At 41.8% G+C, this 26,790-nt stretch overlaps 1 protein-coding gene across 3 annotated transcripts in view; it reads left to right on the top strand.

Annotated features, from left to right (window-relative positions):
- The first annotated feature begins 984 nt into the window (after positions 1–984).
- The window catches only part of kcnt1b (potassium sodium-activated channel subfamily T member 1b), a 105,823-nt gene continuing 80,017 nt past the window's right edge, over positions 985–26,790 (top strand). For all 3 annotated transcript variants that reach the window (XR_008064105.1, XM_052461823.1, XM_052461822.1), the window contains exons 1-3: positions 985–1,753; positions 5,255–5,303; positions 9,177–9,347. Coding sequence is in view for 2 of the 3 variants with exons in the window: in XM_052461823.1 (XP_052317783.1) it covers positions 1,723–1,753; positions 5,255–5,303; positions 9,177–9,347 (251 nt within the window). In the remaining variant the exon portion in view is untranslated. The remainder of the gene's footprint in view (positions 1,754–5,254; positions 5,304–9,176; positions 9,348–26,790) is intronic.

The raw sequence follows: 26,790 nt of genomic DNA, 5'->3' as shown, positions 1-26,790 counted from the left end.
TGCCGCAGCTGGACCCTTTCCGATAATAAGCACTGAGCTCTGTTGAAATAGCGGTGCAGCTTTCTCGACATGTTGACTTCAAACAAAGTTGTTTTCGCAGGTAGCATAAATAAAAAGCCAGTGGCAAACTCAGTGCTCCGTTGACATTTCAGAGATACCTTGTTTTTGCGGGTAATCCTCGACAGGGTACAGGAATTTCGCATTAATATGAAAAGTGTATACTAAAATGTGAAAATACTTGGCCTTCATGTCATGTCTCAAAATTGGTATCTATCTTACAGATTTTTAGTTTTAGGTCCTGCAGATTCGAAAAGAAAGATGCGGAGTTCAACGTGAAAGTGAGCCTGTCAGGTATGCTTCATTCTCGCACAGGATCCAGCCGAGTTGACGCGATGCTGTGCAATATTGTCTATTTTCTCTTGCCTCCATTGATTTAGTCACCCTAATTGTGGCCACACTTCAAGGGTAGAAACTCCAATAACCTTTCAACGGAGTATGATAGAGAGATGAGGTTTGGACTATTCGTTTTATAAATGATTAGCAATTGGTCATCATATGCGTTTTGATTGGACACCCTACACAGAACATTAATATATTATTTTAAGGGGAATAGTTACTGAGGACAGGGTGGTTGGAGGTGTGTAGAAACAAATACAATGTAATTTCTCAGATGTAGTGGTAGACTATTGTCTGGTGTAGTGTTATGCATGTACATAAGTATGAATGTTAGTCATATAATTCCCTACAGACAAGCTTTCTGTGGAACTGATGACGAGTTCAAGTAAAAGCCCACATCTACCGACATTGACAATTATTAAGAAGGCTCCTAAACCTAATTTGGATTTTAAAAAATAAATTAAAAAAGCTTTTTAATGGCAGGTCTTGCTCTTACACATCCCTATTCAGTCTACGCAAACGCTCCATTTATTACACGCCTACTTCGAAGAAGATACAAAACATAAACATCATTTCAAGGTTGTCCGTTAGATGGCGAGTTGTGTATGGATGTATGTGTGTGGGCATGGAGCGTCGGTTGGGTACTGTGAATGGGCGTCTTTACCATCGTTCCACATGCAATACCCTGTCCTTACACATGCAGATATGAGGGGGACAGTTCCTGTGTGGCAGCGGACACACAGCATGGATTATGCTATCCAATTAGGACCATCGAGGCTGGTGCTGTCACGAGCCTGTATCTGCTTTGAAATGCGTTTGATTGTTTTACAAAGAAAACATGACATTTTCTAACTAAAAAAATAAACGTAAGTAGAACAATTTCAACTTCAAGTTGTCTTTCAACAAGAACAGCAGCCTTGTTAAATCTAAAGATAAAAAGGAAAATACAATCGGAGATGTAGTGTCAGAAATATTTGTCAACGAGGACCAGAATATACTTCTACCTGGATGCGTGGACCCTATCAGCGGCACGGCCCCTTTCTAATGTAGGCTAATATATCCATGAAGAAGACAGATTTTTCAAGGCAACATTTACATCGACCTACGCCATGAGGACCAGAAGATACTTCTACCTGGATGCGTGGACCCTCTGCCAGGGGCTTCAGCGGGGACGGCCCCTTTCTTATGTAGGCTAATTTAAATGTATCCATGAAGAAGACGGAGCTTTCAAAGCAACATTTAAATCGGAAAACCTCTGCGACTCGACCGGGGCTGCACGGACAATGTGCAGCGGATGTTTTATCATAAACAAGACGTGTGTTTACGATGATGGGACCACGGACACCGACAGATCAAGGTAAGGGCCGAACTGGGGCCAGCGAGAGTCTTGGCTTGGCCAACGTTGATCGGAATTGACTTGAGAGCCAAACATCTGTTGGCTGGCAATGCATTGTTGTCATCAACTAGTCATTATAACTTTTAACATTGTACACAGCCAATTGGCCTGTGTTGATTTTATTGTAACATTATCTAGTGTTGATTCAGGAGTTAAAGTCACCCTGTAAGAGTGAAATTAACACTCAGTTGTGTAAAATACCCCCACTGTTGGTGTTAATAACCAAAGTTATTTACACTGTGAAGAGTAAAACAATCTCATCTAAACCACACCCATCATTATCATATTTCCCAGTATGCTCTACTGCAGGTAGATCTTTGAGGGTTGTTTTTAATATCTGTGTTTTTGCATGTACATTGATTGATTGATTAATAATCTTATGCTACACAAACATTAAGAACATACATTTTTCTAAACTAATCCATTCAGTTAGTTCGATTTATTTAACCTTTTACTGAAATGGTTGTTCTGGTTTAAATGGTTTAGGTAGTGTTTCCTAACCCCGACAGTCATTCTCAATGTATGTTACGAGTGAATACAAATTTAATTTATGAATATTAGTGATGGGAAGTTTTTTTTTTTTTGGCTGACTCTGGTCTTTTCAACCCGTTCAGTAAAAATATTTCATATTAAAACTCATTTTGTTCATTTGAATCCGTAATGCCCAGAGCACGCAGGACCCCCTTCCGGCGAACGATGAACTGAAAACTCGAAAGACTCATGATTCTGCAAGCTTCCAGTTCACATGTCGTTCACCATAAGTGGCTTATTGGAGCTGTCATTTGTGACTGAGACTTGTAAAATTGTGCTTTAAACAATGTAAATTTGTTGCTTGCTAGTCATACAAATATGACTATCGCTTGATGCATTTTAAACGTAGCCTAGTTGTGGCTGGACTAGATTGTGAACAACTATTGGTGGAATGCATTGCTTGACTGCCGTGAGGGCGATAAGCACAAAGTCGTTCACAAACTGCAGCACCCCAAACAATTTGCTTTCGAGTTCGAGTTTATTGAGCAGAGACTGTGAGTGTTTTGTCCTTCAAAGCTGTGTCTATCAAAACATTCAATAATCAATTAATTGCATTTATTCTTGCAACATGCGATCAAACATCAATCAATAAGTTCTAAACATGTATTTTTCTCACCTATGCTGTTATTGCTGCCAGCTGCATGATCTATTTTACAGTAGTTGGTCTGAGCACGTCTTCCGGAGCGGCTGAGGTGGAGGAGCACGTATTAATCCCGCGGCCAGCAGGTCAAATAAACGTCAACGTGAACGACTCACCCATAACAAATGAAGCATGACGAATTGTTCGCAGGCTGCACATTACTATTGGCTATCTTCACTCTGGCTGGATTCCGATAGAAATTGCACATCCCTTTGCAAGCCAGCATAATGTAACTTGCAAGCCTGATGTGGCCTGTAAACCAGGAGTTTCCTAACACCACTGCATTAGGGTAAAACTAGGCAATCAACTAGGCCAATTTCTAAGGCCTTATGATATATATAATGTATTGTCATAGATTACATTTTTTATTGATAACATTCGCCTAGGAGCTCACTTGGTGAAAGCCACAGGCTTTAAAATAAAATAATTAAACAACAATGTCTCTGTCACTAACAGGTACAGTCTTGTGTGTAAGCTCTACAATTTGCTCAAAAAGAAAAGGCACCCTGGGAAATATGCAAATCAGGCTTTACACCATACAGTGTTAAAAAACACCCAAAACTGATTTAATGTAACTCTAAGATCTTACACTGAGATAGTGTAACAGCGTCAGCACAAAGCAAAGTAAGTCCAGTTTGCTCTAAATCAGGTGTTGTGTTTTACACTGTAGGTGTTATTTTAACACCAGTACAGTTGGAATCATATTTTCACTGAAATAGTGTCAATTTGACACTTTCAGACTTAAATGTAGAACACTGCAACATAGTTAAATCCTTAACACTTTCAAGAGTGTTATTTTAACCCCAGTACAGTGGGACTCGTATGTTCACTGAAAATTGTTGACGGTCAATATTACTCTGATTGCATTGTCTCAGGGTTTTATTTAGTAGTTGTTTATTTATTTACTTCACTTCATTAATCATAAAGAGCCATTGATATTGCAAAACATGAATACAATTTTCAGTTCTCACATTTTCCAGAAAATCCAGATGTGTTTCTTATTCAGTGAGCTGATTATCAGTTTGCTTCTCAGGGTCTGTCCTATGGACTGCTAATCAAGGAAAATCCCTGTCTCTGTGTGTTTTGGGCCCACTCTCTAGCATGATGAGCCCCTGAACTATACAGTCATTAGCCACTTGTGTGCACTAATATATGCCATTTAGCAGACGCTTTTATCCAAAGCGACTTACAGTCATGTGTGCATACATTCTACGTATGGGTGGTCCCAGGAATCGAACCCACTACCCTGGCGTTACAAGCGCCATGCTATACCAACTGAGCTACAGAAGGACCACTGGATAGCTCAATGTACAGCATGTACTGTATGTTTGTGAGAGACGTGAGATGGTATGTAGGGGACTTGGAGCACAGTGCATAGATTGAATATATGCATTACATGGTGTAAGCTTTTTATGCAGGATGTCCATCTTGCTGCCTAACATGGGTGAACTAATAGCATGGAGATTGGCGGTGCTGGAGTGGAGCATTTGTCACAAATGAGATCAGCAGACAATTGATTTGAGTGCCATATTGTCCACTTGAGCAAAGTGGTAAGAGCAAAGTGCAAATTGTGTGGGGAGAAAACGAGAGAAAAAAAGAGCGAGTGAGTGGGGTTGTCTCGCAAGTAATTGATTGTGATAGAGTCACCATGGCTGTTACAGATGAATCACCAACACCTAAGCTTCTAATTATAGATTGAACTATAGGATAGGCTGCCATAGATTGAACATACTTGTTAGCCCAGAACATGGCTCATCAGATCAGGAATCCATTACAACCAGAGATGTGATAGACTACAAAATCAATGCCGTGTCTTATTTTAATAGCCCATCATATTCCCTTGTGTTTGAGGAACAGCACATTCACACATTGTGTTACACAGTTTCTTATTATTACAGAACATCTGAGAGTCACTTTACTGCTTGTTGATAATCAAAAACTCCACTTAGTACAGTGCATCGTCTAACACTAAAACAGTACTTTGAACATGCACAGGGTTTTATCAAACAGTTAGTGTGTTACAGTGAGACATAAGCCATCCAGAGGGTTTATCCCAAAAAGTCTCAAGCATCAGCTGGGTGTTGGAGTAATCCTGAGGAAGAAAGTCAAGGGAAGAGAGCTAACTTCAGAGGGATTTAAGCAGCAGCACAGATTTAAGCTAAATTACTGTAAATGCTGTGTCTGTAATGATAATGATACATATCGTGCCTTCTGACCTCACTATATGAATTATTCATCTCTCTCTCCCCCCTCCCCCTCTCTCTCTTTAATTCCCTAAATCCCTCGCCAAGAGGTGACTATGAGCCCGCAACGTCGATCCTCGAGTTCCAATGGACACAGGTAATGTTCCACCCTGTTTAATTCCTCTCAATGTGACACAAACTAACATAATGTACTGTACATTGGAAGCAGGTGCTTCCTCACAGGTGCGTTTCCTGATTAATCAAGCAATTAAAACGTCCCATCATACTTAAAGTCATTTATAAAAATACATAGTTGGCAATTATTTTGGCTACCATGGCTAGAAGAAGACTTTGAAAGAGGGGCCTCAAAGCAGCATATTTGGGTTTACAGGGTGTGTGTGTGGTTGTGTGTTTGTCTCAGTCACCAGATCTCAATCCAATTGAACACTTATGGGACATTCTGGAGTGGCACCTGAGACAGCGTTTTCCACCACCAACAAATCTCCAAATGATGAAATGTATTGTGGAAGAACGGTGTCGCTGTCACGCCCTGGCCATAGAGAGTCTTTTATTCTCTATTTTGGTTAGGACAGGGTGTGACTAGGGTGGGCATTCTAGTTCCTTTATTTCTATTTCTTTGTGTTTGGCCGGGTGTGGTTCTCAATCAGAGGCAGCTGTCTATCGTTGTCTCTGATTGAGAATCATACTTAGGTAGCCTTTTTCCCCACCTGGGTTTGTGGGTAGTTGTTTTCTGTATAGTTTTAGTTACCTTACAGAACTGTTCGTTTCTCGCGTTGTTATTTTTGTTCTAGTGTTCAGATTTGAATAAATATCATGAACACGTACCCCGCCCCGCTTTGGTCCACTCCTTCTTCATCAGATGAGCGTTACAGTCGCATCCTTCCAATAGAGTTCCAGACACTTGTTGAATCTATGCCAAGGCGTATTGACGCTGTTCTGGTGACTCAACTCCCTATTAAGACACTTTCGTTGGTGTTTCCTTTATGTTGGCAGTTACCTGTATCTGGCCTCAGATGGTCTCTCTGTGTCCTCTGGAGGGTTTTCATGCATGACTTGATGTGAATCCGAGTATTAGTTCAGATAATGTTTAGCCCTCCACAATAAAATCCAATGTATTTAATTAGAATGATTATGTATCTATTATAAATACGTTTGTCACAGAACACTGAACACAGAAACCGAGACCCAGAATTCAGTAATAATGAATACATAATGTACTGTTGCTGTGCAAATGGTTCTCAGACATCAAATTCCACTTGATCAAATGTGCAGACTTTGTGGGGCAGTTATCTAATGCAAAGAGACAAAATGACCTTTTAATTTAATTTTGGTAAAATTGCTTAGGGTCATCTTACCATTCAATTACTGCATAAGTAAATGGATTTAGCATCGTCACTCTCCAACAGGTGTTTTTTCATTTACCATTTAATGACAGGACACTCTTTACTGAACAAAAAAAAAAAAACATTAACGCAACATGCAACAATTTCAAAGATTTACCTGAGTTATAGTTCATAGGCACTCATCTATGGATTTCACATGACTGGGCAGGAGCAAGACAATCAGAATGAGTTTTTATTACAGACAGAAATGCTCCTCAGTTTCATCAGCTGTCCAGTCTCAGACAATCCCACAGGTCTTTTTAAAAATTTAACCTTTATTTAACTAGGCAAGTCAGTTAGGAACACATTCTTATTTACAATGACTGTCTAGGAACAGTGTGTTAACTACCTTGTTCAGGTGCAGAACAACAGATCATTTTTACCTTGTCAGGTCGGGGATTCAATCTAGCAACCTTTCGGTTACTGGCCCAACGCTCTAACCACTAGGCCACCTGTCACTCCGATTAATGAAGCTGGATGTGAAGGTCCTGGGCTGGCGTGGTTACACATGGTCTGCAGTTGTAAGCACATTGTACTGCCAAATTCTCGAAAACAACATTGGAGGCGGCTTATGGCAGAGAAATTAGCATTAAATTCTCTGGCAACAGTTCTGGCAGACATTCATTCAGTCAGCATTCCTATTGCACGCTCCATTGAAACTTGAGACATCTGTGGCATTGTGTTGTGTGACAAAACTGTATATTTTAGAGTGGCATTTAATTGTTCCCAGCACAAGCTGCACCTGTATAATGATCATGTTGTTTAATTAGCTTCTTGATATGCCACACCTGTCAGATGGACGGATTATCTTGACAAAGGAGAAATGCTCAATAACATGGATGTAAACAAATGCATTTGAGAGAAATGAGCCTTTTGTGCATATGGAACATTTCTGTGATCTTTTATTTCAGCTCATGAAACATGGGAACAATACATTACATGTTGTGTTTATATTTTTGTTCAGTATAAATGTTTGCCCACGTAATTATAATGTGGCCCATTCACACACTCACACACACACATCTCTTGCATCTACCCAGATATGAACAAATCTCCTGATGAAAATATAATTTCCTCTTCTGCTTGTTTGTCATCTCGTTCCCTTTCATTGCAATGGAAAGTTACAGAATAAGAAGAAGGAAAGTATACTGGTTGTGCATGTTGCCAACCATTGAGATATGTGACCGACAGGCCAATTTGGTCCTATGTAGCAAAATTTGAAATTGTGTTTTTTTTACATTGGATAAAAGTAGAGACAGAGCTAGAAAATGGTATACCATACACTGCACTTGAGGAACAATGGGAAAGTAATGCTTTGAAAGTTGATAAACTTGTGACCTCACTTTTGAGAAAATGGCCTTTGAATGTCTTGGTACACCTACTACTGGAGAACTTTGTCTACACCCATTCAGCATCGTTCACACCCCCTTAAGCTTTAGCCCCACCCATCTCTTTAAGGATTCACATGTGAGGCTGAGGAGTAGGGTTGATCCGAGCATTCTGTCCTAACAACAGCAGTCACGCAGCCTAGTTAAATGACTAACGTTGGCTAGCTTGCTAGCTACTTCAAGATACAAATGAGAGAACTGCTCACTCTGACCATTTTACTCGCCCTAGCAGGGCTGGTTAAGCTGTTTTGTTGTTATCCATACCGTTGGTGACTGCAGCTGTGCTGCTGGCAACAATTTAATTACATATTTTTTTGCCAATGTTTACTGACACCGGCCATATTCAACAGTTGGTGAGCTTTGGTAAATTCGTCAGTTATTCTGCGCTCTGGCACACTCAGACAAGAGTACTCTGAAATCGGAGTAGATAGCCAGAGCAAATTGAGAAGCTATGTCTATAAACAGTTGTCGCAGTGTCATCATGAACATTCCATTGAAATGGTTACTTGCATAGTGGAGTCTTTTGTTAAGACATGTAGCTAGCTAGCTAAATAATGAACCATGATCCTAACTCATGATGTTAGAAACTTGTAATATCTGAAAATATAGCTCGCTAGAATAGCTTCTCCCTCCATGTATAAAAAAAACCTGGTCCTCCTGAAAGTGGAGAGCAACACTTATGCAGTTCTATGACGTGAAATCTTAACAAAACAAAAGCTGCATTAAAAATGATTACCTACACATACTGACCAGCTCAAACAGACAGAAGCGTTCTACATGGCAGACCCATCCCGAAATCATTGTTATCTTTTTCTGTGGCTCAACCAACTAGGAATGTAATTTAACAAATGTATTTGTATTTACAGATGGCATACAAGTTTGTCATTAAGGCACGTGAAAGTTCACATGTTCAAGGAGGCATTTCTGACAAAAAAACGCATTTTGATAAAAACAATACTTTTACGTTCAAATGGCTCTCCTGTGAAGTAGTGACGCGCAACATATGCCTTCCTGAAACAAGTCACATAGGTCATAGTTTTACGTCTGTGATGTCAACAACGCAAAAAATATCATATTCCCAATGTGAGACTATTCTATCATCCTCAGTGCTCTGCCAGGAAATCAACATGTCTGAGTGTCAGAGATCAGGTCCAGAGCCAGGCAGCCATCAGAGTGCGTATCAAAAGCCAGCCAACAATCCATATTTCTTATATTTCTATATCTCTACAACCCTGTCAGGTCATCGTCCACTGAGACCCTGCAGAAGAACAACAGCAGCAACACTGGAGTTATTCTGGACATCTCAGCCCTGAAGATGGCGGAAATGGACTCTGAGGTCCCCCCTCTACCGCCCCGCTACCGCTTCAGGGACCTGCTGCTGGGGGACCAGTCTTTTCAGAATGACGACAGGTAACCACCACAATCAACTATAATACTTCTGACCAGGACATAATATGGCCCTCATTAATAAGTCCTGGAATGGACACGGTCTGTGCATGTGTGCGTTTACATGCGACATGTGCATGTTGCATGCGTGGGCTGTGTGTGCAGTTGTTTTCTTCCTCGTGTTTTTCACTTAATGGACCACATAATTGGTACTATAATATTGACTAGGGGCTCTCCTGGTGTCATAGCTGCAGATGTATTTAATTGGTTGATTGGAAGAAAGGCTATTGGCCAAGACACCTGGAATTAAATCCCCTTAGCAAATACAGTGCCTTCAGAAATTATTCACACCCCTTGAATTATTCCACATTTTGTTGTATTAAAGCCTGCATTTAATTGGTAAGGAACTCTATTGTATTTGGCCTTGTGTTTTTGGTTATTGTCCAGCTGAAAGATGAATTTGTCTCGCAGTGTCAGTTGGAAAGCAGACTGAACCAGTTTTACCTCTAGGATTTTGCCTGTGCTTAGCTCTATAATGTTTATTTTGATCGTAAAGAGTTCCCTCGTCCTTGCCAATGACAAGTATACCCCTAATATGATGCCACCACCATGCTTGAAAGTATGAAGTGGTACTCAGTGATGTGTTGTGTTGGATTTGTGTTGGATTTCAGACATAACACTATGTATTGGACATGAAGTTAATTACATTTTTTGCAGTTTCACTTTAATGCCTTATTGCAGTGGTTCCAAAACGTTTATAGTCCTGTACCCTTTCAAACATTCAACCTATAGCTGCGTACCCCCTCTAGCACTAGGGTCAGTGCACTCTCAAATGTTGTTTTTTTGCTGTCATTGTAAGCCTGACACACACACACACACACACTATACAATACATTTATTAAACATAAGAATGAGTGTGAGTTTTTGTCACAACCTGGCTCATGGGTAGTGACAAAGAGCTCTTATAGGACCAGGGCACAAATAATAATATAATAATAATCAATAATTTTGCTCTTTATTTAGCCATCCTAAATATAATACCTTATTTGTTCATCAAAAAGGGCGAATAACTCATCACGGGTTAATGAGAAGGGTGTGCTTGAATGGATGCACATAACTCTGCAAATGTTGTATTGGAGAGAGTCTCAGTCTTAAATAATTATCCACACAGTCTATGTCTGTATTTAGTTTTCATGCTAGTGAGGGCTGAGAATCCACTCTCACATACTGTAGGTACGTGGTTGCAAAGGGCATCAGTGTCTTCACAGCTCGATTTGCCAAAGCAGGATACTCTGAGCGCAGCCCTATCCAGAAATCTGGCAGTGGCTTCTGATTAAATTACATTTTCACAGAGTTTCGACAAGTTTCTCTTGTTCAGATATCGGTAAGCGGACTAGAGGCAGTGCATGAAAGGGGTAACGAATCCAGTTGTTTGTGTCATCCATTTTGATATAGTACCTGTGAAATTGCACACCCAGCTCAATCAGGTGCTTCGCTATATCATATTTGATATTGTCCATAAAATCATACTATGATAGAAGGACCTGTGTGTTGTCCAAGTTAATACAGACAGAGAAGAGCTCCAACTTCTTAATCATAGCCTCAATTATGTCCCGCACATTGACTATAGTTGCGAAAAAACATCACCCAGATAGGCCTGTCATGTGAAAAACTCGTCATCATGCAAGGGGTCAGACACGTGAAAATTATGGTCTGTAAAGAAAACTTTAAGCTCGTCTCTCAATTAAAAAAAAAACATTTTGTCACTTGATAACCAGCGCACTTCTGTATGTTGTAAAACCATTACATGGTCGCTTTCTGTATCATTGCATAATGCAGAAAATACGTGAGAGTTCAGGGGCCTTGCTTTAACAAAGTTAACCATTTTCACTGTCGTGTCCAAAAAGTATTTCAAGCTGTCAGGGATTCCCTTGGCAGCAAGAGCCTCTCGGTGGATGCTGCAGTATACCAGAGTAGCGGCAGGACCAACTGCTTGCACGCGCGTTACCACTCCACTATGTCTTCCTGTCATGGCTTTTGCGCCATCAGTACAGATACCAACACATCTTGACCACCGAAGTCCATTTGATGTCACCAAGTTGTCCAGTACTTTCAAAATATCCTCTCCTGATGTCCTGGTTTCCAGTGGTTTGCAGAAGAGGATGTCTTCCTTAATTGACCCTACTACCTTAAACACACAAGTGTAAAGGGATAAAGAATATGTACATAGAGATATATGAATGAGTGATGGTACAGAGCGGCATAGGCAAGATGCAGTAAATGGTATCGAGTACAGTATATACATATGAGATGAGTAATGTAGGGTATGTAAACAAAGTGGCATAGTTTAAAGTGGCTAGTGATACATGTATTACATAAAGATGCAGTAGATGATATAAAGTACAGTATATACGTATACATATGAGATGAATAATGTAGGGTATGTAAACATTATATTAAGTAGCATTGTTTAAAGTGGCTGGTGATATATTTTACATCAATTCTCATCAATTCCCATTATTAAAGTGGCTGGAGTTGAGTCAGTGTGTTGGCAGCAGCCACTCAATGTTAGCGGTGGCTGTTTAACAGTCTGATGGCCTTGAGATAGAAGCTGTTTTTCAGTCTCTCTGTCCCAGCTTTGATGCACCTGTACTGACCTCGCGTTCTGGATGATAGCGGGGTGAACAGGCAGTGGCTCGGGTGATTGTTGTCCTTGATGATCTTTATGGCCTTCCTCTCCGGCATCTGAGTAAGGAGGGACACCTGTATCTTTGTAGTGACTGGGTGTATTGATACATCATTCAAAGTGTAATAAATAACTTCACCATGTTTAAACTGAAATGTCTGAGTTTTTTTTACCCATCTACCAATAGGTACACTTCTTTGTGGTTGATTCTGTGTTTGAAATTCACTTGTTGACTGAGGGACCTTACAATTATCTGCATGTGTGGGGTAGAGAGATGAGGTAGTCATTCAAAAATGATGTCAACACTATTATTGCACACAGAGTGAGTCCATGCAACTTATTATGTGACTTGTTAAGCACATTTTTACTTCTGAACTTATTTAGGCTTGCCAAAAGAAGAGTGTTGAATAGAGTACTTGTAGATTTTCACCCCCCTCCCAAAATCAAGACATTCAGCTTTTCATTTTGTATTCATTCGTATATTTAAAAAAAATATTGAAAAAAAAACGTAATTCCACCTTCACATCAAGGGTTATTGTATGTAGCCCAGTGACACAAAATCTACATTTTATCCATATCAAATTCAGGCTGTAACACAAAACACAAAAACACAAGGGGTGTGACTACTTTCTGAAGGCACTGTACAGTGGGTTGCAAAAGGATTCACCCCCTTGGCATTTTTCCTAATTCATTGCCTTACATCCTGGAATAAAAATGTATTTTGGGGGGTTGTATCATTTGATTTACACTATGCATTCCACTTTGAAGATGCAAAATGTTTTTATTGTGAAACAAACTAGAAATAAGACACAAACAAAATAAACTTGAGCCTGCATAACTATCCCCGCCCCCCCAAGTCAATACTTTGTAGAGCCACCTTTTGCAGCAATTACAGCTGAAAGTCTTGGGATATGTCTCTATAAGCTTGGCACACCCATTCTTCAAGGCAAAACTGTTCCGGCTCCTTTAAGTTGAATGGGTTCCGCTGGAGTACAACCATCTTTAAGTCTTACCACAGATTTTCAATTGGATTGAGGTCTGGGCTTTGACTAGGCTATTCCAAGACATTTAAACATTTTCCCTTAAACCACTCTGGAAGGTGAACCTCAGTTCAAATCTCTGGCAGTCTCAAATCTCTGGAAAACTGAAACAGGTTTCCCTCAATAATTTCCCTGTATTTAGCGACATCCCTCATTCCTTCAATTCTGACCAATTTCCCAGTCCCTGCCAATTAAAAAAAAAATATCATCCTCCCCAGCATGATTTTGCCACCACCATGCTTCACTGTGGGTATGGTGTTCTCGGGGTGATGAGAGGTGTTGGGTTGCGCAAGACATCGGGTTTCCTTGATGGCCTAAAAGCTCAATTTTAGTCTCGTCTGACTAGAGTACCTTCTTCCATATGTTTGGGGAGTCTCCCACATGCCTTTTGGTTAACACCAAACATATTTGATTATTTTTTTCTTTAAGCAATGGCTTTTTTCTGGCCACTCTTCCATAAAGCCCAGCTCTGTGGAGTGTACAGCTTAAAGTGGTCCTATGGACAGATACTCCAATCGCCGCTGTGGAGCTTTGCATCTCCTTCAGGGTCATCTTTGGTCTCTTTGTTGCCTCTCTGGTTAATGCCTTCCTTGCCTGGTCCGTGAGTTTTGCTGGGCGGCCCTCTCTTTGCAGGTTTGCTGTGGTGCCATATTCTTTCAATTTTTTTAAATAATGGCTTTAATGTTACTCTGTGGGATGTTCAAAGTTTCAGATATTTTTTTAGAACCCAACCCTGATCTGTACTTCTCCACAACTTTGTTGCTGACCTGTTTGTAGAGCGCCTTGGTCTTCAAAGTGCCGTTTGCTTGGTGGTGCCCCTTGCTTAGTGGTGTTGCAGACTCTGGGGCCTTTCAGAACAGATATATATATATACTGAGATTATGTGACAGATCATGTGACACTTAGATTGCACACAGGTGGACTTTATTTAACTACTTATGTGACTGCTGAAGGTAATTGGTTGCACCAGATCTTATTTAGGGGCTTCATAGCAAAGGGGGTGAATACATATGCACGCACCACTTTTCCATGTTTTATTTTAGAGAACTTTTTTTATTTCACTTCACCAATTTTGACTATTTTGTGTATGTCCATTACATGAAATCCAAAGAAAAATCTATCTAACTTACAAGTTGTAATGCAAAAAAATAGGAAAAACACAGAGAGTGGTCAATACTTTTGCAAAGCACTGTATATAAGGGCATTCTGCTTCACTGTTGGCTGTGGAGCTGTCTGTCTCTGTAGTGCTGAAATGAATGAAACTCAGTGAGTAAAGAAACAGAATGAAGTTTTATGCTATTGAGCTGCAGGCAGGCATAATTGGTTTGTGCTGCATAGCTTCTTAAAATGTGGTTACTTAGTCATCATTTCACACTGTCGAGATGGTATGTCACTGCTTAAAAGTCATTTTAATGGTTTTGTGAATTCTCCAAGGTTGCTTATGGAACTTTCTTCCCCTTCTTCCACCGTGTACAAACTTTGAGAATAGAATTTGAAAGCAGTGTTCTATCATCAATATCAGCAGCTGCCTGCTGCCTGAGGTCTAACTTATCATGCATGATTGGACACATTTTTTCCGGAGAAGAAGGCAGACGTTTTTCGTGCCCCCAGCCGATTGTGGTTTTTGTTCGTTTATTTGCATTGTTTGTAACTTATTTTGCACATAATGTTGCCACTACCTAGACGTTAGGACTGCGATTACTCACTACAGACTAGCAGAATACTTTTTTTCCTTTCATAACTCTGACGAGCCCGACGTGAAGGATATACTGCATCCTCTGGAACATGCCACGATCCCAGTGATCTGCGTGAAGAGGAGGTGGAGGAAGAGGGGCCGAAGGTAGGGCTGCCTTCTGAGAATTTGTAGGCGATCAAATAAACCCCCACTTCCCTCCATTCTGCTAGCAAACGTACAATCTTTGGAGAATAAAATTGACGAGTTATGCAGAAGATTAAACTACCAATGGGACATTGTCGTGGCTTAACAATGACAATATCAACATACAGCTGGCTGGTTATACGATGTACCGGCAGGATAGAACAGCGGTGTCTGGTAAGACAAGGGGTGGTGGTCTACGTTGGTGCACGATATCTAAGCTGGTGCACGATATCTAAGGAAGTCTCGAGCTATTGCTCGCCTGAGGTAGAGTATCTCATGATAAGGTGTAGACCACATTACCTACCAAGAGAGTTTTCATCTGTATTCTTTGCAGCTGTTTACATACCACCACAGTCAGAGGCTGGCATTAAGACATCATTGAATGAGTTGTTTTCTGCCATAAGAAAACGGTCACCCAGAGGTGGCGCTCCAATTAGCCGGGAATTTTAAATCTATTTTACCAAATTTCTATCAGCATTGTGAATGTGCAACCAGAGGAAGAATAACTCTGGACCACCTATTCACCACACACAGAGACGCACACAAAGCTCTCCCTCGCTCTCCATTTGGCAAATCTGACCATAGTTCGATCCTCCTGATTCCTGCTTACAAGCAAAAAATTAAAGCAGGAAGCACCAGTGACTAGAATCTAGTCTCTAGTCACTAGATCAATAAAAACGTGGTCAGAGGAAGCAGATGCTAAGCTACAGGACTGTTTTGCTAGCACAGACTGGAATATGTTCCTGGATTCCTCCGATGGCATTGAGGAGTACACCGCAGTCATTGGCTTCATCAATAAGTGCATCGATGATGTTGTCCCCGTCATCCCCACATTATAGGCAGCATCCGCACTGAGCTAAAGGTATACCAGACGAGCTAAACTTTTCTATGCTCGCTTTGAGGCAAATAACACTGAAACATGCATGAGAGCACCAGCTGTCCGGAAGACTGTGATCACACTCTCCGCAGCCGATGTGAGTAAGACATTTTAACAGGTCAACATTCACAAGGCCGCAGGGCCAGACGGATTACCAAGACGTGTACTGCGAGCATGCACTGACCAACTGGCAAGTGTCTTCACTGGCATTTTCAACCTCTCCATGTCTGAGTCTGTAATATCAACATGTTTTAAGCAGACCACCATAGTGCCTATGCCCAAGAACACTAAGGTAACCTGACTAGATGACTACCGACCCGTAGCACTAACGTCTGTAGCCATGAAATGCTTTGAAAGGCTGGTCATGGCTCACATCAACACCATCATCCCAGAAACCCTAGACCCACTTCAATTTACATACCTCGCCAACAGATCCACAGATGATGCAGTCTCTATTGCACTCCACACTGCCCTTTCCCACCTGGACAAAAGGAACACCGATGTGAGAATGCTATTCATTGACTACAGCTCAGCGTTCAACACCAGTGCCCTCAAAGCTCATCAATAAGCTAAGGACCCTGGGACTAAACACCTCCCTCTGTAGCTGGATCCTGGACTTCCTGACGGGCCGCCCCCAGGTGGTAAGGGTAGGTAACAACACATCTGCCACACTGATCCGCAGTGATGCGTGCTGTACTCCCTGTTCACTCACGACTGCACGGCAGGCATGACTCCAACACCATTAATACATTTGCCGATGACACAACAGTGGTAGGCCTGATCGCCGACAACGACGAGACAGCCTATAGGTAGGAGGTCAGAGACTTGGCCATTTGGTGCCAGGACAACAACCTCTCCCTCAACATGATCAAGACAAAGGAGATGATTGTGGACTACAGGAAAAAGAGATCTGAGCACGCCCCCATTCTCATCGACGGGGCTGCAGTGGATCAGGTTGAGAGCTTCAAATTCCTTGGTGTCCACATCACCAACAAACTAACATGGTCCACATCACACCATGACAGTCGTGAAGCGGGCACAACAAAACCTATTCCCCCTCAGGACTCTGACTCTGGCATCTCAAACACTTGGTCAACATTTGGGTATATTTTTCCCAATCTGTCATTCGAGTAATGGAGACACAACCTTAAGATGAATAAGCTCCCGCCTTATGCAAAATTATGATGTGTGGATACACTCAATACTTTGTTGCCATATGTCATCATGTAGCTCACCACCTATGTCTTGCTCCCATGCAGATGTTGTATTTGCAAAGGAAGGCGGATTAATGTTCTGTATTATGTCGTATAGTCTGGAGATTGTGCCTTTCAGATAAGGGTTAAGATCTAAGCACCTCTCGATGGACACATAGGAGGCTTGAGTGGAAATGAAGGGAAATGTTTTTTGGAAAAGCAGTGAGTTTGCAGGTATCTAAAAAAGTGGGTATTGGCGATATTATGGTCAACTCTCAGAGTATCAAATATGACAAATGTGTTGTCAACAAATAGGTCACAAAAAAAACATCTCACCGTTCCTATACCAGAACTGGAATGCCGTTTCAATCTGTGACGAATGCGTCGAATACGCTGAATACAACAGTGAAATGCTTACTTACGAGTCCCTAACCAACAGTTATGGGCCTCTGTATGCCTATGTGTAACGGTATTCGTCGTCTGAAGAAGAGGAATCATCGGACCAATGCGCATTGTGGTAAGTGTTCATGCTTTCTTTATTAAAACTGAACACTTAACAAAATAACAAAGGGAATAACTGAAACAGTCCTGAAAGGTGCAAAACACTAAACAGAAATTAACTACCCACAAAAACCCTGTGGGAAAAAGCTACCTAAGTATGGTTCCCAATCAGAGACAACGATAGACAGCTGTCCCTGATTGAGAACCATACCCGGCCAAAACAAAGAAATACAAAAACATAGAAAAGGGAACATAGAATGCCCACCCAAATCACACCCTTACCAAACCAAAATAGAGACATAAAAAGCTCTAAGGTCAGGGCGTGACACTATGTATATATCCCATTCAAAATCAGCTGTTTCAAGCTACAATAGTCATTTACAACATTAGCAATGTCTACACAGTATTTCAGAAAAGTTTATGTTATTTTAATGGACACAAAATGTGCTTTTCTTTCAAAAACAAGGACATTTCTAAGTGACCCAAAACAATTTGAACGGTAGTGTATGTGTAATACAACTGTTAGCCCCAACCCTGTCACTGCCATTTTTGGGGTACTTCCCCTAGACCAAAATGCTACCATGCGTCATCGCATTTGCTAGCTCGCCGCCTTGTCCTCTTTCACTGGAAGTCTGCAAAGCCGCCCTCCTTTATGCAGTGGGTTAAGAAGGTGATGTCATCTCTGCCTCTGGAGAAGGTTAGGTACACTGTGCTTTGGTCCCGACAAAAGTTTGACTTAATCTGGTCCCCATTATTCAATACGTGGAGAGCCTGTTATTTTACTTAGTGTAACTTGCATAGTTTGGTAAGCAGTCCTCTTCTAGTAGCCGTTTGTGCTGATAATATTTAACTTTTTTTTCTCTATTGTTTTTGTTTATATTACTGTTTTTCTTTCATATTTAACTTTCTTTTATAGATGCCTTGGTGGGTGGATGGTTTGGAGGGAGAGAGGGGATGGATGGATGGATGGATGGATGGATGGATGGATGGATGGATGGATGGATGGATGGAAGGATGAGGGATTGGGGTTGTACTGTTTTTGTTGTTATATCTGAAAATCTATAAATACATTTTTTTTAAATGTTTTAAATAAAGCAGATGTGATGCTTCGGCCCACCGCCTATTATCTGCAGAATGTTGATTCTAAGCACATAGAGATTGCTTTACAAAAATATTATGCAAATCAGCAGATTTGTTGATATGTTTCAACTCACTGCACTGTGAATATCATATAACATGTTTGCCTATTCATATGTCACAGCATATATCTTTAAAACCACAATAACATGAAGACCAATGCCAACCAATGCATACATTCTCATGTCAATCTTCACTTGAGTATTTCAGAAAGGTCATTGTATTCGCTATTCACTATTCATTGTTGAGGATAATCGTAGCTGGTTGCCGGGCTACTGTGCCTTCTGGCCTTTTAGACACTATAATTCACTATAATCCCTCCAGAGGAGGGAGAATAATCTCTCTGTGTCTGTTTTCTCTCATGGATGTGGAGGGATTTATGTGAAAAGCATCTTCACTTGCTGGTTTTAGCAGGTTGTGTCTTAAGAACATTAGCCAAAATGGAAACAACTGCAATTAGCTTATCACTAGTGTGATTGGTTGTTTCTGAGCTCCAGAGCATAGGCCTAGTGTAAACTGAAAGAAGAAAACTCATTTGGTTTTGCTACGCTCTATAAATTCAGAAAGTATTCATACCCCTTGACTTGTTCCACATGTTGTTGTGTTGCAGCCTGAATAATAAATGTATTCCATAATGACGAAGTGAAAACATGTTTTAGAAAGTCGGAAGTTTACATACTTTTAGGTTGGAGTCATTAAAACTCGTTTTTCAACCACTCCACAAATTTCTTGTTAGCAAACTATAGTTTTGGCAAGTCGGTTCGGACATCTACTTTGTGCATGACACATCATTTTTCCAACAATTGTTTACCGACAGATTATTTCACTTATAATTCACCGTATCACAATTCTAGTGGGTCAGAATTATACATACACAAAGTTGACTGTGCCTTTAAATAGCTTGGGAAAATCCAGAAATTGCTTTAGGCTGATAGGCTAATTGACATCATTTGAGTCAATTGGAGGTATACCTATGGATGTATTTCAAGGCCTACCTTCAAACTCAGTGCCTCTTTGCTTGACATCATGGGAAAATCAAAAGAAATCAGCCAAGACCTCAGAAAAAATTGGAGACCTCCACAAGTCTGGTTCATCCTTGGGAGCAATTTCCAAATGCCTGAAGGTACCACATTCATCTGTACAAACAATAGTAAGCAAGTATAAACACCGCAGCCATCATACCTCTCAGGAAGGCGACGCGTTCTGACTCCTAGAGATGAACGTACTTTGGTGCAAAAAGTCCAAATCAATCCTAGAACAGCAGCAAAGGACCTGGCGAAGATGCTGGAGGAAACAGGTACAAAAGTATCTATATCCACAGTAAAACGAGTGCTATATCGACATAACCTGAAAGGCCGCTCAGCAAGGAAGAAGCCACTGCTCCAAAACCTCCATAAAAAAGCCAGACTACGGTTTGCAACTGCACATGGGGACAAAGATTGTACTTTTTGGAGAAATGTCCTCTGGTCTGTTGAAACAAAAATAGAACTGTTTGGCCATAATGACCATTGTTGTGTTTGGAGGAAAAGGGGGAGGCTTGCAAGCCGAAGAACACCATCCCAACCGTGAAGCAATGGGGTGGCAGCATCATGTTGTGGGGTGCTTTGCTGCAGGAGGGACTTGTGCACTTCACAAAATAGATGGCATCATAAAAATTATGTGGATATATTGAAGCAACATCTCAAGACATCAGTCAGGAAGTTAAAGCTTAGTCGCAAATGTGTCTCCCAAATGGACAATGACCCCAAGCATACTTCCAAAGTTGTGGCAAAATGGCTTAAGGACAACAAAGTCAAATCAAATCTAAGACTGTCCACTAAAGGACAACAAAGTCAAGGTATTGGAGTGGCCATCACAAAGCCCTGACCTCAATCCTATAGAACATTTTGTGGGCCGAACTGAAGAGGAGGCCTAGAAACCTGACTCAGTTACACCAGCTCTGTCAGGCGGAATGGGCCAAAATTCACCCAATTTATTGTGGGAAGCTTGTGGAAGGCTACCCGAAATGTTTCACCCAAGTTAAACAATTTAAAGGCAATGGTACCAAATACTAATTGAGTGTATGTAAACTTCTGACCCACTGGGAATGTGATGAAAGAAATAAAAGCAGAAATAAATCATTCTCTCTACTATTATTCTGACATTTCACATTCTTAAAATAAAGTGGTGATCCGAACTGACCTAAGACAGGATATTTTTACTCGGATTAAATGTCCGGAATTGTGAAAAACTGAGTTTAAATGCATTTGGGTGTATGTACACTTCCGACTTCAACTGTAAGTATTCATACCCCAGAGTCAATACATGTTAGAATCACCTTTGGCAGTGAATACAGCTGTGAGTGTTTCTGGGTAAGTCTTTAAGGGTGTTTTCACATACAGTCATCTTTAAAAGATCCGATCTCAGTCCTCTTTAAAGTGGAAAAAAAACTATGTTCTCTTTGTATTCACACTGCCCTTGCCTTTGAATGAGGACTCAACTCTTTTGCCAGTTTTGTTACATATTTTGTGGACTGAGTCCTCTTTGCATTCACTTTGATTTGTTTAGAAAGGAACCAATATACACTGCTCAAAAAAATAAAGGGAACACTTCAACAACACAATGTAACTCCAAGTCAATCACACTTCTGTGAAATCAAACTGTCCACTTAGGAAGGAACACCGATTGACAATACATTTGACATGCTGTTGTGCAAATGGCATAGACAACAGGTGGAAATAATAGGCAATTAGCAAGACACCCCCAATAAAGGAGTGGTTCTGCAGGTGGTGACCACAGACCACTTCTCAGTTCCTATGCTTCCTGGCTGATGTTTTGGTCACTTTTGAATGCTGCCGGTGCTTTCACTCTAGTGGTAGCATGAGACGGAGTCTACAACCCACACAAGTGGCTCAGGTAGTGCAGCTCATCCAGGATGGCACATCAATATGAGCTGTGGCAAGAAGGTTTGCTGTGTCTGTCAGCGTAGTGTCCAGAGCATGGAGGCCCTACCAGGAGACAGGCCAGTACATCAGGAGACGTGGAGGAGGCCGTAGGAGAGCAACAACCCAGCAGCAGGACCGCTACCTCCGCCTTTGTGCAAGTAGGAGCAGGAGGAGCACTGCCAGAGCCCTGCAAAATGACCTCCAGCAGGCCACAAATGTGCATGTGTCTGCTCAAACGGTCAGAAACAGACTCCATGAGGGTGGTATGACGGCCCGACGTCCACAGGTGGGGGTTGTGCTTACAGCCCAACACCGTGCAGGACGTTTGGCATTTGCCAAAGAACACCAAGATTGGCAAATTCGCCACTGGCGCCCTGTGCTCTTCACAGATGAAAGCAGGTTCACACTGAGCACATGCGACAGACGTGACAGTCTGGAGACGCCATGGAGAACGTTCTGCTGTCTGCAACATCCTCCAGCATGACCGGTTTGGCGGTGGGTCAGTCATGGTGTGGGGTGGCATTTCTTTGGGGGGCCGCACATGTGCTTGCCAGAGGTAGCCTGACTGCCATTAGGTACCGAGATGAGATCCTCAGACCCCTTGTGAGACCATATGCTGGTGCGGTTGGCCCTGGGTTCCTCCTAATGCAAGACAATGCTAGACCTCATGTAGCTGGAGTGTGTCAGCAGTTCCTGCAAGAGGAAGGCATTGATGCTATGGACTGGCCCACCCGTTCCCCAGACCTGAATCCAATTGAGCACATCTGGCACATTATGTCTCGCTCCACCACAGACTGTCCAGGAGTTGGCGGATGCTTTAGTCCAGGTCTGGGAGGAGATCCCTCAGGAGACCATCCGCCATGCCCAGGCGTTGTAGGGAGGTCATACAGGCACGTGGAGGCCACACACACTACTGAGCCTCATTTTGACTTGTTTTAAGGACATTACATCAAAGTTGGATCAGCCTGTAGTGTGGTTTTCCACTTTAATTTTGAGTGTGACTCCAAATCCAAACCTCCATGGGTTGATAAATTTGATTTCCATTTATAATTTTTGTATGATTTTGTTGTCAGCACATTCAACTATGTAAAGAAAAAAGTATTTAATAATAATATTTCATTCACTCAGATCTAGGATGTGTTATTTTAGTGTTCCCTTTTTTTTGAGCAGTGTATTTTCCAACATGCACACTTGTAACATGCACACATCAATATCCAAAAACAGCCCCCTGCAAACCTACACATCATCATCTTCTCTCTTAAACAATGTGAGGGTTTATGGCAGGGGAAATGGTGTTGCAGTAGTCTAGTGTGTGGTGTATGAATAATGACAAGAGAACCTGGGGAGCTTTGCATTCACATTGTATTAAAAAAAGGGAACCAGACCGTGGAATTCAAGCGAACCGAACTCTCGAGATGGTCTCAGTTCGGTTTACTTCGGGGGCTCTTTTGAGGGGCCTGAATTACTTTTGAGTGTTCACACTGCACAGAAAATTAAGCGAACCACACTGAGTTCACAAAAATTGTCTGAAAGGGACCAAGTGTGAAAACACCTAAAGAGCTTTGCACACCTGGATTGTGCAATATTTACACATTATTTTCTAAATTCTTCAAGCTCTGGTTTTGGTTGGTTGTTGACCATTGTTAGACAACCATTTTCATGTCTTGCCATAGATTTTTAAGCAGATATAAGTCAAAACTTTAACTCAGCCACTCAGGAACATTCACTGTCTTCTTGGTAAGCAACCCCAGTGTATATTTAATTTTACCTTTATTTAACCAGGCAAGTCAGTTAAGAACATATTCTTATTTTCAATGACGGCCTGGGAACAGTGGGTTAACTGCCTGGTCAGGGGCAGAATGACAGATGTGTACCTTGTCAGCTCGGGGGTTTGAACTCGCTCGCAACCTTCCGGTTACTAGTCCAACGCTCTAACCACTAGGCTACACTGCCGCCCCCTGCTGTATATTTGGCCTTGTGTTTTAGATTGTTGTCCTCCTGAAAGGTGATTTAATCTTCCAGTATCTGGTGGAAAGAAGACTGAACCAGGTTTTCCTCTAGAATGTTGCCTGTGCTTAGCTCGGTTCCATTTTTTTTTTATCCTGAAAAACTCTCGAAGTCCTTAACAATTACAAGCATACCCATAACAGCCGCCACTATGCTTGAAAATATGGAGAGTGGTACTCAGTAATGTGTAACACTTTGTATTCAGGACAAAAAGTCAATTGCTTTGCCACATTATTTGCAGTATTACTTTACTGCCTTGTTGCAAACAGGATGCATGTTTTGGAATAGTTTTATTCTCTACAGGCTTCCTACTTTTCACTCTGTCAAAAGGGTTAGTATTTTGGAGTAACTACAATGTTGTTGATCCTTCCGCAGTTTTATCCTATCACCGTCATTATCTTTGTAGTGACTTGGTGTATTGATACACCACCCAAAGTGTTATTAATAACGTCACCCTGCTCAAAGGGACATTCAATGTCTGCTTTTTAAATGTATTTAGTTTTGACGTGCTGTGATTACCGAGCCGACGTTTCTGTGATTTGTTGAGGGGGGGGGGCATCTCCGAAACCACCAGCAACCCAATGTACCTGCCTGGTAGTGGTCTGATCAAATCAAATGTATTTATATAGCCCTTTCTACATCAGTTGATATCTGAAAGTGCTGTACAGAAACCCAGCATAAAACCAGCAAGCAATGCAGGTGTGGAAGCACAGTGGCTAGGAAAAACTCCCTAGAAAGGCCAAAATCTAGGAAGAAACCTAGAGAGGAACCAGGCTATGATGGTTGGCCAGTCCTCTTCTGGCTGTGCCGGGGGGAGATTATAACAGAATATGGCCAAGATGTTCAAATGTTCATAAATGACCAGCAGGGTCAAATAATAATAATCACAGTAGTTGTCGAAGGTGCAACAAGTCAGCACCTCAGGAGTAAATGTCAGTTGGCTTTTCATAGCCGATCATTCAGAGTATCTCTACCACTCCTGCTGTCTCTAGAGAGTTGAAAACAGCAAGTCTGGGACAGGTAGACAGGTCAGGATTCCATAGCCGCAGGCAGAACAGTTAACTGGAGCAGCAGCACGGCCAGGTGGACTGGGGACAGGAGTCTGATCTGTTTGTGTTGTAGTCAATTCCTCGAAGGTTGGTTGTCATGCAATACAGTCTGACCTTGTTATAGTAAGGCACAGATGATAGGATGACCCCCAGACTCCCATGCAACACCGTCCCCAGCTCTCTCTCTCTCTCTCTCTCTCTCTCTCTCTCTCTCTCTCTCTCTCTCTCTCGCAGTTTTTAGAAAATAGCTATATTTATTATTATTCCTAGTATGCAGGCTAGTGGATGGGATGGCAGGGGTAGTGCGATCCAACAGACTCGGTCAGTGCTTTCTCCTTCCCTCCACCCTGTGTCTGAGTAGTAGGGAATGTGAGGCTAGTGGGTGCTGTCAGTCTCCCAGGCTGGCTTCTGCTCCTGCTGGTGTTGCTGGCAGGCTAGCATTGGCGTCCTTCTCAGAGGGGATCCCCTCACTGTCATTATCTCCAGGGCTGGGGGGTGCAGGGGGGGGTGAACAATTACTGCTGAAGAGGAGCAGGCACACCAGGGGCACGCATATGACAGGGGATGCTAGTGTGTTTGTGTGTGTATACACACACGTGTATGATTGACAGGGGGATGGGAGAAAGTAGGGCTGGCAGAGCAGAGGAGGAGGAGGAGGAGGAGGAGGTGTTGTTAAATGCTCATTTCAGAAATAGAAAACAGAAGTCAGATTCTCTATGTAGCTCGGCTTTTATGTGTCGCCCACCTCTTGATTGAAACCTGAACGAGCAGCTGGGTAATGTTTGTGAAAATTGGTTCTATCTACGCTACCATTCAAAAGTTTGAGGTCACTTAGAAATGTCCTTGTTTTTCAAAGAAAATTACATCTTTTGTCCATTAAAATAACATCAAATTGATCAGAGATACAGTGTAGACATTGTTAAATGTTGTAAAGGACTATTGTAGCTGGAAACAACTGACTTTTAATGGAATATCTAAATACGTAGGTGTACAGAGGCCCATTATCAGCAACCATCACTCCTGTGTTCCAATGGCACATTGTTAGTTAATCAAATTTGATCCTTTTAAAAGGCTAATTGATCATTAGAAAACCCTTTTGCAATTATGTTAGTGTTAGTGTGAACTTTTCCCTGTTCTGCCACCTAATGTGTGAATATATGTTATGTGTCTGGACTGGAGTGTTGGGCAATGTTCCTTCCAAAACAGGGCACCTACAGGTTAGACACAAATGCATGGCACACACATGAACACGCACACACGTGCACAAGCATCACACACACACTTTCAGACTGGAGTCTAGACCATAGGTAGGCTTAGTCATCATGCTGGTGTGTGGGTGGGCCACAGTTATAGCTCTCGCCTCTCACCCTCATCAGCACTAGAGATTGTTCCATTTCAGTTGACTGCACTGTCTCGATCTGTACATCTGTATTGCGGAATACAGCCCAATCAGTATGAGAATCCCAATGTGTTAAATGTGTCTTTGAGAATCGCTTTCTACTTCCCTCTGATATGATTAACACTTGTTTCAGTATTTTTCTATCTAGAATTAGTCCGTATTTCCTAGCTAGAAAATAGAATAAGATTAAATTTGTTTTTGCCTACAGTATGAATAGTTACTGTTAGCCTGTTTTATAGAGCCCCAACGCAGAGGATACTAATTGGTTGTTGAGCACAGTCTCTTGAAGCTCATCCTGGTGGCAGCTGCAATAAGTATAGACTTCACAGAAGTGAGAAAGGAAAACTGTCAGGGGAGAACTGAGTTTTACAACCTCTGTATTGCTTTCCTTTATTTATTTGTGGTGGGAAATTGTATCACTCAGGCGTTTGTCTTCCCTTGTTTAATTAGCTGCCGTTGGTGGAGGCTGGAGCCCTATGGTTGTCATGTTTAATAAGCTGCTGTAATGACTGGGATGTGACTAGCTCGTCAGCGAGCGAAGGGACTGTGTGTGTGTGTGTGTGTGTGTGTGTGTGTGTGTGTGTGTGTGTGTGTGTGTGTGTGTGTGTGTGTGTGTGTGTGTGTGTGTGTGTGCGTGTGCGTGTGCGTGTGTGTGTGTGTGTGTCCGCAGCATCGTCACACTGGACTGGAGGCTGATATGGGGACAAGGGGAAATGGGAATTGGTTTCTATGAGACATGGCAGAACGGTAGAAGAGTTACTCTTCTTCTCTGTGC

This window comes from Oncorhynchus keta, chromosome 14, assembly GCF_023373465.1.
Source record: "Oncorhynchus keta strain PuntledgeMale-10-30-2019 chromosome 14, Oket_V2, whole genome shotgun sequence".
Classification (NCBI taxonomy): Eukaryota; Metazoa; Chordata; class Actinopteri; order Salmoniformes; family Salmonidae; genus Oncorhynchus; species Oncorhynchus keta.
The sequence above is the reverse complement of the archived record's forward strand: the minus strand, read 5'-3'. Positions and strand labels throughout refer to the sequence as shown.